The 19,061-nt window shown below is 35.7% G+C and overlaps 1 protein-coding gene across 2 annotated transcripts in view; it reads left to right on the top strand.

The window, feature by feature from the left end:
* The window catches only part of RERG (RAS like estrogen regulated growth inhibitor), a 112,904-nt gene that overhangs the window by 2,026 nt on the left and 91,817 nt on the right, over positions 1–19,061 (top strand). For both annotated transcript variants that reach the window (XM_008969556.4, XM_008969557.4), the window contains exon 2: positions 1,839–2,013. In XM_008969556.4, the coding sequence (XP_008967804.1) occupies positions 1,953–2,013 (61 nt within the window). In that variant the 5' untranslated portion in view covers positions 1,839–1,952. The remainder of the gene's footprint in view (positions 1–1,838; positions 2,014–19,061) is intronic.

Genomic DNA, 19,061 nt, shown 5'->3' with positions numbered 1-19,061 from the left:
AAGTAAACAATAGCTAATGTTAATGTTGATTTTTCCTTCCTTCAGAGGAAGCTCTGGCACTTTGAAAATCAGCAAATACAAAACCTTATTAGGTACAGGATGATAGCTTAAATACCTAAGGAAGAAAACAATTACATGTTAATGTCTTTGTAGAAATACTTTTTCGGGAGGATTTTCACTTTTTAATTTCTCTCTCAAGAAGCTCTTTGTAAAAATTTATAGATGGAAAAATCTGGCAGGAACATTTAACACATTTAGATAACATATTTGTGTTTAAAACATCTTTACTGCCTTGAAAACGGAATGAATTATGAAGACTGACGTGATTAAGATTAACACGGGTAAAAGTGCTGTGCTGTATTTAGGTTTAAGCCATTGATTGCAAAAGTTCAGAATGAGGGGGTCTGCAGTCCGTGTAAAAGATGTGAGGCTTAATGTGATTGGCTGTGCTACAGTATAACCATGGTGTGCAGATTAACGATAGTGAAAATCTCAGGGAATTTACACCGGGTCAGTTTGTCAGGTCATATCTCAAAGTGGAATGCAGTGGACACCACGCTTTTAGAGTGATTAAGATGTTGAGGAGGCAATGCACATGATGAAAAAGGGAGTGAAGGTCAAAAAAACATAAACGAGAGTGTACATTCCGGGAAGAACAAGTGGACAGGCTGGGCCTCATGTTCCTAGAAAAAAGAAGCCTAGGATGGAGCAAAGGGTCCTACTAGATGCTAGGATCCTTGAACGGTTCTGAGTGAAAGAAAAGGTTGACTTGTTTTGAGTTATTTCATAGAGAGAAATCAGGACAAATGAGTAGAAGCCGCAGGGAGACAGTTTAGAGCTCAATATTAGAAAGATAGTTCCTCCTAATTGGAGAAATGAAGCAGCTTTCAGAAGTAATGAGCCCACCTTTCATACCTGGAAGTGGTAAGTCAGGCATGGAATATGGAATGATTGTTATGTCCTAAGGAAAGATTCTTGCTAGAAGAATGGCTAGAAGATTTCTTCAGATGACCCCCACTCCAGCCCCCACCACCACCAAAGCTCTTTCCAAATTTACGTTTCCGTGATCCTAAGAACCTAGATGTCACTCCTAAAGCACCAAACTAAATAAGATGTGCTTACTTTGTACATAATGTTATTTCCCAAGCTTTAAGACAGCACTATAAACAAATTTACTTGAAGTCATCATAGAAAAGGAATAACTTGGAGCATGGCATTTATCGTTTTTGTACCAGGGCATTGTGTCCAGCAAAATATAGAAATGTAATCTATGTATTATATATTGATTCCTAGAACATGTGTATCTGTATCTGTCACAGGAATTCATCATGTGATCAAGTGTGAATTGAGAAAAAATTTAACTTTGAGATGCAAAATTGAATTGTGTTGCATTGGAGTTGACTAATATGAATGTATGTTATTCAACCCAAAGAGACATGAAGAGGCCCAAAAGTGACTCTCTCCATTGCCCCACTGAATGTGTTTGTACACTGAATGTTTACAGATAGATGGTAAATGTGTGTATTCACTTTTACTTTCAGTTACTATCAAGAATCAATACCTTCATAAGAAAATTTCTTGAGGAAGTACTTTAGAAATGCTATTGTGTGTGATAATGCACGTTTTAGTACCAACCAGATCCAAATCCAAGTCCTGAATCTACCATTTATTAGTTAAATCATTTACAGTAAGTTACCATAGACTTCTCACAGGATAGTGGTAAAGATCAAACCAGAAAATGTTGATAAAGTGAATGGTGGCTGGCATATAGTAGATGCTCAATAAATATTAATTCATTTTCCAGTCACTTATGAATTCCCAAATTTCTTTTGTTTAAGGATTGTGGACTCTTCCAAGATTTACAATGATATGGTGAATCCAAAGACTGGAACCAAAAAGATTTACTCAGTGCTTTAGTTTTAACAACAGTAAATTGTCTACCAACACCCATCATGGCTAAAAGTGCGGAGGTCAAACTGGCAATATTTGGGAGAGCAGGCGTGGGCAAGTCAGGTAAGATTTTCGTTGTGGTTGTTATAGTGTGTGTGTGTGTGTGTGTGTGTGTGGGTGAGTGTGTTTCTTTATTACTGTTTCTTGGGATTGGGCAGGTGAGTAGTTGGTATTCCTCCTATTTTCATTTCTTACTCTTTTAGATAAAGTCTCTTCATGTAGAACTTTTATTTTGCGTAATCGACTGTTACGTATCCTTTTGCTTATTTATGTTGAAGTAGCTTTGCTGATAACACACAAGATAAAGGATATATCAGAGGTCTTGGCATTCTGATTTTTAACAACCTCCAAAGAAATCAGATGATGGAAATTAAAAAATATATATTTGTTCTTTTCTCTATGTACGAGATCTTGAGGGACTGATTTTACATCTCATTCATTTTTATATTCTCAGCAAACAGTCCAGTGTCAAGCATGTGTTAGGTGCTTTAAAAATGCTTAAGTGAATCTAGCTTTATCAGAAGCAGAATTGCATTATTGCCCAACACTCAAAAATCCTGAGAGGATTCCTGAAACTTTAGGAGTGCACGCTCTCAAGCAAGATAGCTATTGCGAATGCCTCTGCAGTGAATTTAAATTAGCAAGTTCTGGCTAACATCAGTAATTCAGAGACTTTGTTCACTATCTGAGAAATCACTAGCAGACCTTTAAGATTAAGGGTGAAATGGTGGAAGTGAAAAATGTACTTACTATCTAATTTGAAAAATACATCTTCGATCTTATAATTAAAGAATTCCAAAGTCAACGTTGCTGAAACATTAGGGCAGCATGACCTTTCAGGGTAACCTCTTGCCTTAGTCTCTTACTGGAGGAAGGAACCATAATTAACTGTACACAGAGCTTTTGGTTCTCAGGAAAGGACTCAAACAGATATCTGGTAGGTGCATGTTTGTAGAGGGAAGCCTGTTTGGAAATAAACTGTATAATCCAATACATTAGGTAATCCACAAAATCTTAGACAAATACACATAATTGCTTTTTAATTCTGTGACCAACCTTTCTTTTCTAACCTGCTGTCTGGTTCAATTTCAGCAGTAATCTTCCCTCTTCTAAGTCTTTGTCTCTCCTTTTTCTTTTAATTTTCTCAAGAGTACTCTTTCCTGCTACCACCGTTTTCTTCTGTTTGGTTTGCTCTTGCCTCTGGCAGAAACCACACAAGGAAAACAGATAGTTGGCAAGGCTAAGAAACTGCCAGCCTTCACAAGATTGAAGATAGTTAAACTCCTCCCTGTTAATCTCCTCAGTGTTTCCTAATGGCGTGAGAACCTAATTTCTGTAGCTGGTGGAAGGATCTGGAGAATGAGGAAATGATTCCTGTGAGTGGAGGATGGAGGGAAGGCAGTGTGGGAGAAGATGTGCACTGCCAGCAAGAGCTTGTCTAACTCCTTGTGAGTGCAGGGTCTAGGCTTGAGGCTGACCATTTATTCCTTCATTCCAGACTTCCAAAGGCAATAAGGGAAGGAGATTTTTTAAAACCTTGTATCATTTGTTAAAATAACCTACATGCGATTTAAGAAGTCAAACATAAAAATGAAAACTCAGCTGAGAGAACCACGTAGCTGTATGTGCGTCCATCCGTTTCCCATCTTCATGATCTCGGAGCAAGCTGGGTGTCTCCTCCTGTCAAGGCTCATGCATCAGCCTGAGCTGGGATGCGTGTTTTCATTGCCTTTCCCCACATTGTTTCAATTATTCCTCTCATTCTCACCTGACCATTTTTCCTCACGCATGTCTTTGTCCACTGCTTCATCTTTTTCTTTTCTTCAAGCTTATTGAATATGGGTTCTTCCCTTACTGTCTTATCTTTTTTTTTACTCTCCCATTCATTGCTTAAAACATAGCCATCTTCTGTTACAACCATGCTACTGAAACTGCTTTTGCTAAGGTCACTACCAAACAATGACCAACACATCTAATGATCATTTTCCAGTTCTGATCTTCTTAGACTTCTTTCTATCATCACACAGCTGCTTATTCTTTCCTGAAATTCCTTCCTTCCCAGGCTCCCATGACATCACACTCTTTGGCTTTGCTGCTCTCTCTCCGTTGCTCCTAACTAGCTGTTTTCATGGGTTTGCTCTTCGTCTGCGCGCTTCTCAAAGTTGAAGCTTCCAGGGTTCTATATATCATCCTTTTGCATCCTTACTCCATACACTGCCCCTAGAAGTGCTACTCACACCCAGAGCTGAAGATAACACCTGCACAGAGAGATCAAATTCTGCGGACCTGAATTTTATTTTATGTAAAATGCACAGGTTGAAATTGCTCACTAAGTTTCTTTCCAACTCTAACATTCAAATCTTCTTTGGACTGTTTTCTCTATTTGCCTTGAATACGTTCCACCATTTGTGTTTGTTTTCATTTAGGTGAATATGACAATGGCAGACTACATATCTTTAACAATTGCCTTTGTGTCTGTCATCTATAAACAGACAGTGTTTTCCTATGTCAACATTAAATTATTTTTCTGAGACCTGTAACTGCACCTCACATTTTAAAAGTAGCACTCGTTTGATGCATGGGTGACAATTGTGAAACCTTTTTCCATAGTTCAGTGAAAATGACCACAAACTACTTCATATCTACCAATTTTATTTTAAGACACTGGGTCTCCCTCTGTCACTCAGGCTGGAGGGCAGTGGCATGATCATAGCTCGCTGCAGCCTCCAACTCCTGGGCTCAAGAGATCCTCCCACCTTGATCTCCCCAGTAACTAGGACTACAAGTGTGTCCTACCACACCTGGCTCATATGCAACAATTTTGAAAATAGACTGCAACAATATTGAATTTATGTTGATTCTGATTCTTTGTGAATATGGCTATTTGATGTCTCTGCCTCATCATTGTATCACACATTTATCTTTCTACTGCAGAGACTTTATCAGTCTTATAGGTAACTTTTGCTTGTTTAAGTCTGCAAGAAATTATACCTGCTGGAATGTAATTCGGTAGCTCCTCACTGAATTGTTTCAGAGGCTTAAGTCTTACCTGTCCCCTCTACTTTGCCCACACTTAATACCAGTAGGAATTGGGGGTAAATAAGACCATATCGCCCATTTGCTAACGAGGAGTCGTATAGCTTGGAGTTAAAGAGTGTGAGCTTTTGTTTGCCCTGTGAACTTGGCAACTTTGGCAAGTTACTTAACCTGTCAATTTCTTCAACTATGAAAAACGTATAATAGCATCTCAGTTGTTACTAGGATTGAATGAGTTGTTACATGCAGGTGTTCCTGGCACATTGCAAATGCTCAAAATTAGCTTATATTATTATAATTTGTTAAGGTATGCTTTTTTAATTTGTAAGTTCCACAGTGAAAACATACAATTAAAGATATACTTGCATTCAAGTGAGTATTTTGGTTTTCACTAAGTCAGACAGCTTATAAGGTAAAAACTCCACACACACACACACACACACACACACACACACACACACACGCACATACTTTCTCTGTTTTTCTCTTTCTTGAACCTAAAATCTGGTTAATGTCAATTATAGCTTGACCACAGATGATCGTAACAATACTTTGTATGGCTTATATTTAATCTTGTAAAAAGCCAGAAATATATTAGTGTCACCAATAAATTAACACTTTTAAATTTGGAAGTGCTTCTGGTATGTGGCAGATGGCTTCCTAAGCCCAGGTGATAGATAGGCCGTCTATATTTAAAACAGAATTTAACATTTACCAGAACTTTTTCATTGACAGTTTGACCATAGACATGTCAGCAAAGGCAAAAATTTAATAATGTGCTGATTACTAAGGAGCACTGATAAAACATGTGAGGGATGCGTGTATGTGCACACACATGTGTGTAATATATAAGTGTTTACAAGGTCTGCTGTATTGGGGGAATTCTTGTTCCTTCTAAGTTTATCTTGCAGTTCTGTCTTTAAGTGAGCTTGCTGGCATAGGGATAGTACGGTGAACTCTGTGAGGACGCTGCAAAGTGTAGGGTCATGATTTCCCAGCCCTTTCTATCTTTTCTTGCCCCAGCCAGGTAAACGTTTACTTTCATTGGCTAAGGGTGAAGCACTAATAATGTGGCATGCAAGGCACAGATTTCCTTACTTGTGTGCATCAGCCTATATTTTGACAAGCTCCAAGTAATTAAAGTGATAAGACTTGCCAATAAGCCTAGAATGCACACATTTTTATTTAAATGCTTCTTGTAGTCGTATTATTCAGATTTGTAGTAAGTGTGGGAGGGGGCTGATAGAGAAACAACTGAAATTGTAAATTTAGTTTCACAGTTGACATTCTCATTTTAGAACTGAAATATTGTGTGCCACAGCTAACTATATTGCTTGAAAGGGCTAGTCTTAAAGTTAATTGAGTAATGCTATCCTGTAATTCAAAAGCCAATTGGTGCACTCATCCATGAAGGCTTAGGTTCATAGACTCAGATTGCCAAGCTATAAACTGGTTGCCAAACACAAACAAGCTTGTGATATTTTTTTCCGTGGCACAAAGAGAAGTGATTTTTCATCCTATTTTTTGTTCCTTTTCTTGTCTGCTTTTTTCTCTGTCAATTATAAAGAAGTTTTTAAAAGCTTTTTTCATCTTATTTTTAAGTGGGACAGGTACTATTCTAATTTTAAATGTGACTTTTAAGATAACCGTCAAAACCTGCTTTAAAATATATGTATACTTCAGGCTGAGATATATTTATGAGATCTCATATGTATATAATAAAAAAACAGAAACCTCAGTCGCATCTTGGGTAGGTCAGTTTTCTTATGCTATAGAACTACACTTTGTGTTTTAGAACTTCTTCTCTATTTAAGTAGCTATATACCAATTTTTCCCCTTCTTCAGACTAAGTGGCATAGTAGGATGCTTTCTGAACATTGTTTTCAAAGTACTTTTAATAGGAGAAAGAAAAATCTAGGGGGTTTGGGATATGTAAGCATCTCATAATCATGTAAGTATTTTGCATGTTTTATAGTTATATAAAATATATGCAAAACTTACTATTAATCCCTAATATATCTATGTTTGCTTAAACATAAAAACAATCTGCCCTAAAACTCAGTGACTAAAATGGACTTTTCAGGAAGATATAAAAAGTTTATTCGTGGCTCTAATACCACATAGGTTTCAGGTCCACTTGAGGACCACAGATATAAGAAGTAGCCTCGGCTGTGCATACCACGTGAATGTGAGCACTGACAACAACCCTGTATCTCAGTTTCTACCTCCTTGAGGACCCAACTAGCCATTAAACTTTTGGAGCATTATTTTCTAAGATTCTATATATTTTTCACCATCACTCAAGGTTTTTTGTTTTATTTTTAGTTGACAGAGTAACTATAAATGTTTATAGAGTATAATTTGATGTTTTGATACATATATGCATTACGGAATGATCAAACCAGGCGAATTAGCATGTCCATCCCCTCAAGTGCCATTTCTTTGTAGTTAGAATATTTAAAATCCTCTCTGTTAGCAATTTGAAGTGCACAATACATTATTGTGAACTATAGTCACCATGCTGTGCAATAGATCACCAGAACGTCTTCCTCCTGTGTAACTGAAACTTTGTACCCTATGACCAATGCCTTGGTTTTGCCCACTGATACCCCTCCCAGTGACGTTAACCACTGTTCCACTCTCTGTGTCTATGAGTTCGACTTTTTTAGATTCCACATATCAGTGAGATCATATGGTATTTGTCTCTCTGTGCCAGACTTATTTCACTTAGCATCATTTCCTCTATGTTCATCCATGTGGTTAGAAATTATAGAATTTTCTGCCTTTTTAAGGCTGAATAGCATTCCATAGTGTGTGTGTGTGTGTGTGTGTGTGTTTGTGTGTGTGTGTGTATATATATAAAATGACATTCTAAAATCCATTTATCCATTGATGGGCATTAAGTTGTTTTCATGTCTTGGCTATTGTGAAAAATTCTGCAGTGAACATGGGAGTGTGGACATAAGATTATATAATCTTTGTGGTAAATTTGCTAAAAACATTAATCATGGTAAGAAGAGGGGCAGATTATGCTTCCCTCTGCCCATGTGGATGCAGAGCTTGCATGGCCGCTTAACACATGTGTGTATGTAAAGAAGCTTTTCCTAGTTGGTTTATGAAATTGAAGGACTACCAGAAATCCTATTGATTTCTTGTGTAGTTGGTGGTTAGAGGAATAATTGTTTTTTAAAGAATTGGACCAAAGGGAGGGAGGTGGTTTTGAGACAAATTTGGGTGTAGTTAGAAAAAAGGAGCCTTTCTGTTGTCCTAAAATATAGTGCTCTGGTTTCCTGTGGCTTTACAGGGTTTGTATCTTCCTTTACCTGCAAAGACAGAAAAGCAAAAGGAGGCAAACAGCCTAGATGAGTCCATTGTAATTTGTTTTTTCTACCCCAAGACCAATTAAACCATGTTTTCAAATTGCAGGTATATGCCTACATATATGTATAAAAGGCAGACCTCTGTGCAATTTTTAAGTCATCACTGACCTTTCTTGTATGCCCAGGAAGAAAAAAGAGAAATGGTGCTTAAGAGGGCATAGGAAAATAAAAGTAAACAAAAATCTAGAAAAAAAAATGAAAGTGAATTGTTACTGGTAGGTGGCTAAGTACTTTGCAGGTTGACAATGACCATTTCTTAGTTAAGGCTTTTCTCTTAAGAAAAATATGATTGGGGGGAAACAATACTGGAAAACAAAACAAAACAAAATTAAGAATTATTTCTCAAAGCCAAAAGGACATATCTCTGTTCTTGCTTTTTTATTGGAATATATTATTAAAATTCAGTTGTCCTTTATTTTAAACTAATGGCTAATTAAATACCAGCTATCTATTAATTCCATTTTGATCTTGACTTGTTTTCTTGGCAACTTGAAAAGACTAACTTTAAGTGGAGGGAAGAACATTTTAAATCATCCTTGTAATTCCCCTTTTTATTCCTGGTATTTCTCCAACTTATGGGTTTGGGGAAATCAGCCAGATTTTCAAGGTGGTACTGGCCTTGAAGCCAAAATTCCAGTGCAAATGCATGTCTGTTGCTACAGCTGCTTTTGAAAATTGATGTGGTTTCAGAAAAACACATAATTTCTTCCATCCCATGAAAAATGAGTTGCTATATTGTAAAGGCAGGGCAGTCTGAAATAGATAATTTCAGCATGAATAAACAAATATGTAAAGCTTATCCATACATATGAGAGATACATGTGAGAGAGAGATCCTTAGCGAGATCACCCAGCTTGTTGGTGCTAGAGCCAAGTCTAGCATTCCAGTCTATGACTCAATGCAAGGCTTTTGCAACTTTGCTATCAAAGGTTTTCATTTTGTATCATTCAGTTATTTTCCACATCTTCTCAGATATTTTATATTAGAAAATGAAATGACCATTAGAATTTTATCATACAAACTTTGTAAAACCTGATGGATTTTGTTTTTATAAGAAATTCACAGTAACCAATAAATAACCAATGCATGGCAAAGCCCTCTGGGAGTACCAGGTGTGTTATCAACCAAAATAGCCAAAATTCTCAGCAACTTTTATAAAAAAGAGCGTTCTCCTGTAATGCAGTATTCTATTTCTTATAGCCTCGGATCAAGTGTTAAAAAAAAAAACTGATGAATCATCTTTTGCTAAAGAATATGTTTCTCATTGTTATGTAAATAGCCTACATTACACTGTGTCCTGTCCTTATGATCTAATAATGAAGACGCACACAATTGACTGTAGGATTAGAACCTCATTTTAATTTCATCCTTATCTCCTTTTATTCATCTGCCCAATGATGGATTCAATTGTTCTTTTTTCAATTTTTACAGAATGCAGGTAGGACAAAATGAAATTATGGCACTGAAGGTACTTTGAAAAATTACAAGTCTGATACAAATGTCGGCTTAATAGTAAGGTTCTGTTATTATTGATCTTCATCCATTTTTTCCCCTTATGTTCCTTAACATTTGTCTTTGGAGAAGCAGCATGGTGAATTCTCTGGCTGTCTGCTACTGAAGGCCAGGTGAATACACTCAGTCCAGCAGTTGGCTGTTTGTGTTCCTCCATGGACTGCCTAGCAGGGAGGAATGTGACAGCATATCCGGAGGTTGTAGTTTCAATGCCTTAGGAATTTTTGGTTTCAAATATGTCACATGAAGAGACATTGAGTTGATTTTTTTTTTTTAAGTATCAGCATGTAAAGTGGGCAGTCAAAAAGGAGAGGAGGGTTTAGGACAATAACTTAGACTTACGCCTTATCAGAGAAGGACACATGGTGTGTTTATATAATGTTTTAATAATCAAATCTTATTGTTATAAAAATTAAAGCTTTAAAACCTTCTAATATTTTGACAGATTTCTCAATTAACATGTATGTACATGTATGTATATATGTGTGTATTTATATATTTCCCTACAATCTTAAAATATATTTTTATTCATTCATTCAGTTGTTCATTCAACAAGTATCTGTTGAGCACCAATTTTGAGTTCTAGAAGAGCTGATCTGGTATCCCTGCATATCATACAGGATCCATGTACCTTCCAAAAAGGCAAAGCAGTAGCTGTTTCTGTTCATTATACCTCTAGAGCCTCACACAATATTTGACACATACTAGGACTTAATAAATAAATGAAAAATTTGAATTAGACTATGTTGTCTAGTTTGCCACACGTGCTTTAAAATTATATCAAGGGTCATATATTTTAAATAGTCTCCTTATTATGACCAAAGTGGTTTCCTTGCCTGAACTTGACTGTCTCCAGTGACAGGAATGCAACAGGACCGGAAGTAGATCATTCTTGCACATCCACCTTGCACAACTGTATTAGTCAGGGTTCCCCAGGGAAATACAACCAATAGAATACACACACACTCACATTCATTCATTCATTCAAAGCAATTGTCTCTTTTGATTGTGGCAGCTGGCAAGACTGAAATCTGTAAGGTTGGCAGGGTGGAAACTCAGGCAGGAGATAATGTTGCAATCTTAAGGCAGGATTTCTTCTGCTCTAGGAAACCTCAGTTTTTTCACTTAAGGCCGTCCAAGAATTGGATGAGGCCCATCCATATTATCAGGGGTAGTCTCCTTTACTACCACTAGTCTACTGATATTAACTACATCGACAAAACCCTTACATTAGTGTTTGATTGAATCAATGGATACTATAGCCCAGCCAGATTCACACATTAAATTATCCCAACAGTTCTTCCTGTTTGTTGCTTTTCCTTCTTTGGAACCAAAGGTTTTTCTGTAGCTTCTAGGCATTGACTTTAACTTTATCCCCTCAGTGTCACATAGAGCATGATAAATCCCTCTCCTTATGACAGCCCTTCACAAAATTGAACATAGCCAGCATGCCTTGACTCATGCCTGAGTCTCTTCTTCTATAGTCTAGCTACAAAAAGTCTCTTGGTTTACCCCTGTGAGGTTTTCAAAGCATCATCCTCTCTCTTTCGCTCTACAATGCACTCCATGAAATGTGGACCTGGAATCAAAGAGACATTTCAGATGTGGTGTACCCAGAACAGATCAGAGCACAACTGTGATTTCGCTTCTAGATCCTTTGCTTCTGCTGAGGCATCCTGAGGTCACTGTTGGTTTCAGGATGAGAGACAACGTAATGTTGGCTCATGGGGAGTTTATTGCAAACGGAGATGGTTGTTTTTGTTTGTTTGTTTGTTTGTTTGTTTGTTTTTAACGTATGCCATTGCTGAGCCAAACCTTCCCAAATCTGTACCTGAGCAATGTGTGTGTGTTTAACCCAGGTATAGATGTTCATTTTCATCCTCTTAAGCATTATTTTATTAGATTTAATCAATTCTCCTAGTGCATCGGGAGCCTTTTGGATCCAGCATGTCTCTTATCCCTCCCCACTTTCTATCATCTGGAAATGTTTGTTTTGGAACTAATGTTTTGGAACTAATGGACCCTTGTGGCACTTTCACTGACTCACAGAATTTTCCACTCAATGAGCTATTATTTAGCTCTTGAAATGATGAGAAATTCTAGTGAAATTATGTCACTTTTTGGGTAACTTACAACTGGTTAACAAAAGCATAGGTCTTTGGTTCTTGGTGTAGGCACGTTAACACTGTATCACATTACTTCTGTGGTCAGTAAATAACTTCTGTTTAGGAGATTTGCCATAACAAAGGTGAGCTGGGGAGAAGCCTCACAGTTACAATCTCCTGCTTAATATTGTATTTTATGTCTCTTGTTTCTCTCTCCCATGCTTTTCTTAGGAATCAAGACACATTGCTACAGAAAGTGCCTAACAGTGATCAACCATTATTGGCCCAAATATCTATCCTATGCAGAAACTCATTTCCCAGGCATTTATTCCAAGATATGAATGAATACTTTTGTACTAAAATGGCTGAATTTATGTGATTTAGCACTGCTGCTGCAAACCAGAGCTGAGTTTGGAAATGTGTTTTTTTATTGGGTTATAGCAGTTGATATCAAACTTTACCATGCCTCGGGATCACCAGCAGAGCTTGTTAAAATGTATGTTTCAGGACCCCACCTCCACAGGTTCTGACTCAGTAGGTCTGCACCGAGGCCAGAGAATTTGTATTTCTAACAAGTTCTTCAGTGAGGCTGATGCTGCTAGTCTAGGACCCACATTCTGGGAATCATTGTGTTAAGTTTGCTGAGTACTCAATTTCCATTTGAGGTATGTGTTTTCAGCTTCAGAAAAGCATATAGCTTTTTGTGAGCTGCACATTCAGTGCATTGAGTGCCATGCCCTGTTGGGTGTACTGACACTATAGTAATAAAACAAGGAACTCTCTGCCTTTATGGAGTTAACATTTTAGTGAGAAGAGACTAAGTGAGTAAAAAAATATTCTGTGGGCCAGAGCACATGTGAAGCTTTCCTGTGGTTCCTTAAAACTAGAACTTTTTCTTTACATCATAGAAGGGTGAATTTTGTTTAAAAAATAAAATGTAAGCCTCAACAATTGTGACAGGATGAACTTTGATTTTAAGATGATACTTTGTGCTATTTGATAATAGTGGGAATGGATTGAGCTAGATTGCATGGTAAGTGTTTGGGGATTAAATATATAGTCTATGACCCTGTTACAAATTTTCTGCTGATAGAATCTCAGTAGCTGTATAGGAGTTGAACCCATAACCTTGAGTTATTGACACCTCGCTCCATATAGTTAAGTCTTAGATAAAACCAAATTAAAGTCAGATCGTTTTTCTTTCCCCAGTATTTGGAAAAATGATATTAAATTGCTCTTTGACAGTGGTATTTATAAAACTTATGCAATGGTAGATAGAAAGAACAGCAGTGTTGAGAAAAGTTCCTAAGTTTCCACTGTTTTAGGTACAAAGATAACGTCTTTTCCTCAATGATGCATTTCCTGTTTTTTAAATCTTTTAAAAAGTTCTTTCTTGTTTTGTGCCATTGGACAGTAATTTAAGAGGTGAAGTCAAAAAGAAAAAGTACAAATAAAAAATTGTGACTATTTGTCTGAAAAGTAATTGAGTTATTTTTGCACTAAGAACCCCATAAATTACAACTGAATCTAACAACTGAGCCAGCTTCCTAGTCATTTGGCAACACATGTTGAGTTTGACGGTTTAAAGGAAGACTCAACCATACATGGTAGTATGAATAACAGTGATCTGTTCCAAAGTCTGGGACTTTCTTTTCCATTCAAATATTTCGTATCTTGAATCTACTTCTTAGCGGTGCTCCAAAAGAGGTAAAATCAGGAACACAGTACATGTGAATCTTCAGGTCCCAAAATTTAACCCACGATTTCTTATGTCTCCCACTTATCGGTTTACAAATATTTGTGAAAATCCTACTGTGTTCCTAATTCTTCCACCCTTTCTTCAGTCCTCCCTCTATAAGCCCAATAAAATGCTAATATTTGTGGGAGAAGTCCAAAGAACTATGTAAATTTTTTCTTGTCCTCAGGGACCATAGTGTTTTCCTGAGCGTGTATAACTTACAATTCAAAATCAGCCAGTGATAGTATGTGTTCAGCAGAATAAATGATTTTTACAACTTTTTATATTGAAATAATATTAGATAATTATACAGAGTTGCAAAAATAATAGAGAGTTCCTGTGTACCCTACACCTAATTCCCCTCAATGATGATATCTTACATGACCACAATGCATTAGCAAAACAAGGAAATTGATGTAGATACACAATTAAGCTACAGATCCTAGAATTATTGCTTTTTAACTCAATTCAGGCCCAAGGCCTGTTTGAAAATATAACTAGGGAAGGACAGAGAAGGAGAGACTTTAAGAAATGACAGAGCTCATCATGAGTTTTTAAAAAGTGAAATTTGGTAAGCTATTTATTATCAGAAATGTACATCTTGTGTTATGTGCAATTTAGCTATTTAAATTGTATATAACAAAGTTTTAGCCATTTTTTTCAGGCCATAAATGCTATAGGAGTCAATGGGAAGAACAGAAATCAGTGAGAAATACTTGGGGAGGCCTTTAGGGAGGCAGTAAGTTTGAAATACTGTAAATTCAGTGGGATTTTTATGGTAAGGAGTGGAAAAGCTTTTCCTCTTATTTATTGTATTTCAAAATTGTATTATCTTCATAGCAATTCACATGTTATTAATGTTGGAATTAGAAGGAGAAAAAGACCAGTGTCATGAAGCTTTTCCTCTATCTTTTTTCTAGGGGTTTTACACTTCCAAGTTTTACATTTAAGTCTTTAATCCATTTTAGTTGATTTTTGTGTATGGTATAAGATAGAGGTCCAGTTTCATTATTTTGCACACGAATACTGAATATTCAGTTTTCTCAACATCATTTGTTGCAGAGACTATCCTTTTTATAATGTGTATTCTTAGTGCCTTTGTTGAAGATCAGTTGACCATATGTGTGGGTTTATTTCTGGGCTCTCTATTCTGTTCTGTTGGTCTATGTGCCTGTTTTTATGCCAATATGATACTGTTTTGATTACTATAGCATTGTAATATAGTTTGAAATCAGGAAATGTGATGCCTCCAAGTTTGTTCTTACTTGAAATTGTGTTGGCTATTCTGGGTCTTTTATTGTTCCATATAAATTTTAGAATTACGTTTTCTATTTCTGTAAGAAATAGAAACTTGTATTTTGGTGGGAATAGCAGTGAATATGTAGGTTTCTTTGTGTAGGATGAACATTTTAACATTATAAGTCTTCCAATTCATTAACACAAAATGTCTTTCTATTTATTTGTAGATTCCTTAATGTCTTTCATCAATGTATTATAGTTCTCAATTTATAAGTCTTCAACTCCTTGGTTAAGTTTTTAAGTTTTCCCCAAGTTTTTTATTCTTTTTGATACCGTTGTAAATAGGATTGTTTCTTAATTTATTTTTGAATAATTTGTTTAGTATATGTGCAATCGTTTTTTGTTGATTTTGTAAATAGTATTCTACAGCTTTACTGAATTCATTTATTAGTTCTAAGAGTGTTTTTGGTGGAGTCTTTAGGGTTTGCTACTTATAAGATCATGTCATTTGCAGAGGTAATTTTACTTCTTTCTACTTATTTGGATGCCTTTTATTCCTTTTTCTTGATTAGTTACTCTGGTTAGGACTTCCAGTACTGTGTTGAATAGAAGTCATAAGCATGGTCATCATTGTCTTGTTCCTAATCTTAGAAAAATAGCTTTGATTTTCAACATTGAATATAATGTTAGCTTTGGATGTGCCATATAGAGTATTACACTGAGGCACATTCCTTCTATACCTAGTTTGTTGAGTGTTTAATGATTTCATGAATTTGCCACCAGAAGCACAGATGACAAAGCAAAAATAGACAAGTGGGACTACATCAAACTCGAAAGCTTCTTCAGCAAAGAAAACAAACAAGCAGTGAAAAGGAAACCCAAAAATGGGGGAGAATATTTGCAAACCATATGTTTGATAAAGGGTTAATTTTAAAAATAGATAAGGCACTCCTACAACTCAGCAAAAACAAAAACAAAAGTCTAAATCTAAAAATTTTAAACTGAGAATAGTGTTTAAATTGACATTTCTCCAAAGAAGACATAGATATGGCCAGCAGGTACTTGAAAAGGTGCTCAACATCACTAGTCATCAGGGCAATGCAAATCAAAACTGCAATGAGATATCACCTCATAACTGTTAAAATGGCTGTTATAAAAACAGCAACAGCAACAGCAAAAAGACAAGAAGTGTTGATGAGGATATGGAGAAATTAGAATCCTTGTATACTGTTGATGGGAATATAAAATGGTGCAACCACTATGGAAAACAGTATGGATGTTCTTCAGAAATTTAAAATTAGAACTACCATATGATCCAGCAATTCCACTCCTGGATATATGCCCAAAAGAAATGAAATCAGGGTCTCAAAGAGAAATCTATACTTCAGTGTGCATTGGAGCATTATTCAGAATAGCCAAGCTATGGGAATGATTCACATGTCCCCACTGACCTACAAATGAATAAAGAAAATGTGGAGTGGATATATGTAATGAAACATTATTCATCCTTAAAATGAATAAAATCCTACCATTTGCAACAACATGGATGGGCCTGGAAAACATTATGCTAAGTGAAATAAGTCAGCCACAGAAGGACAAATACTTCATGATTCCTCTTATATAAGGCAAATACAATAGTCAAACTTACAGAATCAGAAAATAGAATGGTGATTGGCAAGCATGGCAGTAAGGTGAAAGAGGGAGTTGTTATTCATTGTGCATAAAGTTACAGTTATTCTTGATGAGTAAGTTCTGGATATCTGCTTTACAACAAAGTGCCTTTAATTAACAATATGGTGTTGTGCGCTTAAAAATTTGTTAAGAGGTTAGATCTCATATCACGTGTTCTTAACATACACACAGACATATAAAACAGACACAAAAGGCAAAGGAACACAAGGAAACTTTTGAAGGTGATGGATACTTTTATTACCCTTAATTGTGGTGATGGTATCATGGATATATGTATATGTCCAAACACATCAAATTGTAAACATTAAATATATACAGTTTTTTCACCTATTAATTATATTCCAATGAAACTGTAAAAAAGAATGTTTAAAAGGACAACAAAGTAATGAAAGAACGGGATAGGAACTAAATGTTGATTAGGAAGGAAGAAGGGCTTTTGAGATCTTACTGATTCAGTCATAGGAAAGGTCCTTTTAATACCTTACAGAGCTTACTCATTAGCCCTCTTTCCCTTCGTTGGCAGGACCATGTGTTTGGAATAAGACAGACCACTTATTAACTGTGTGAGTGATCAGCTTATTTAACTTTGGTGAACCCTAGTCTCCTCTGCTGTAACATGCTGATGAAAACAGCCATCTTATATTAGGGCTTTTATGGACCAAAATCAAGTGAGATAGAACAATAATAATAGTAATTAACAATTACTAATAATTAATATTAGCTAATTACTAACACTAATTATTACTAATAATTAATATTAGCTAATTATTATGATTGTTAATTACTATTATTACTAATAATTATTACTATACTAACATTACTAATAATATTAGCTAATTATTATTGTTAATTACTAATAATTAATATTAGCTAATTATTATTATTAATTACTATTATTAGCTAATATTAATTAGGTAATGATATTAGCATATCATTTACCATAAGCCAACCATTGCCATGGTACTTCACACAGATGAACTCATAAATTGATCAGAACTACTTTATGTATTCACCTTGTTCTTATATATGAGAAGATTGAGGTGCAAAGTAAGTAAATTGCCCAAGATATTACAGGCAGTGATGGGATTTCAGCAGAGCTAGTATTCAACTCAGGCAATTTGGCTCTGGTGTCTGAGTTGATTTACAGAACCAAAAATTTCTAACAAAATGCCAAGTACATTGTAGACACTTGACAAATATTTTCTTCCCTTCTCCCTCCCTTGTCCTCTCTTCCATGTTACTTAGAATACTCATTTAGATTAATCAGTATCCATGAAAAGTACTTAACCTGAGCCATTGCTAGAAAAAAAGTGAGGAACCAGAATGGAGGAAACTGTGATTAAACTACTAAAAGATCTTATGGCCTTACATTATATTGTTAGTCAACTCAGTTTTAAAAATAATATTTTTCTTCCAAATTCTGCCTATGATTTCATGTTAAAACCTCTTATTTGGCTTTTAGGGCCCAGCAGTATGTGAAGGAAGTGTTAAGGGAGGAGGATGGAAATTGTAAAGGAAGATAGAAGAGCATAATATTTAATATGTAAAAAATGCGAAGCGTGTCAAATATCCTCAGTGGAAAGGGAGGATACATTAATAATTTGACCTGGCATAGCCCCAGAAGCAAAACTCAGAAGCCTTTTAAAAACACAAAAGTCCTAACATGTCAACATTAAGGAAAATATATAGTCAAGTTGGAATTTTTAAATGATGATATGTGTTCAAAATATTGGATTGAAGACATTTTCTTCATTATTCATCACAATAGGAGGGTGTTTTATTCTTCACTAAAATACAAGATGTTCTTGTGAATCAAATAACTGGAAGAATCAAGCCCCTACAAAGGGCAAAATGCCAGGAAGCTTCAAACATTTTATGAGGGCAGGTTGGGTAGAATTGGATCCCATCAGATAACTAGAGATCTTTTATCTGCCATGAATAATTCATGACTTCTAAGTCAATAAATATTGTTAAAAACGATGATGCTTTTTATAAATGCAAAAGACCACTGTCATTTATGGTTGCTATGTTTTCATTCTGTAATTGATTATTCAGAATTACATGATGATGATGCTTTTTGGATGAATGATTGGCACACATAGCTTTGATGAAGAACTGGAAACTTTACCATACAGTTTTCTCAGGTCATTTTTTCAGGTTCATTAGAAAGGAAGTTTTGTTCACTACAAATTAAAAAATTCCTCAAGCCAAGCATCACTAAGAAAACATGAGCTCTTGTAAATGTGTTTTATTCAAAGTATGATGAAACAAGATTTTAAAAATTATCTTTAATTATGCAATGTAGCATTGCCATAGTTTTCAGTAAATAAACATTTCTTTCTTGGTCATCTACAGAGTATTCATTATAGTCTACCAAATGCCTTTGTCTACTCAGCCAAGTTTATTCTA

This window comes from Pan paniscus, chromosome 10, assembly GCF_029289425.2.
Source record: "Pan paniscus chromosome 10, NHGRI_mPanPan1-v2.0_pri, whole genome shotgun sequence".
Classification (NCBI taxonomy): Eukaryota; Metazoa; Chordata; class Mammalia; order Primates; family Hominidae; genus Pan; species Pan paniscus.
The sequence above is the reverse complement of the archived record's forward strand: the minus strand, read 5'-3'. Positions and strand labels throughout refer to the sequence as shown.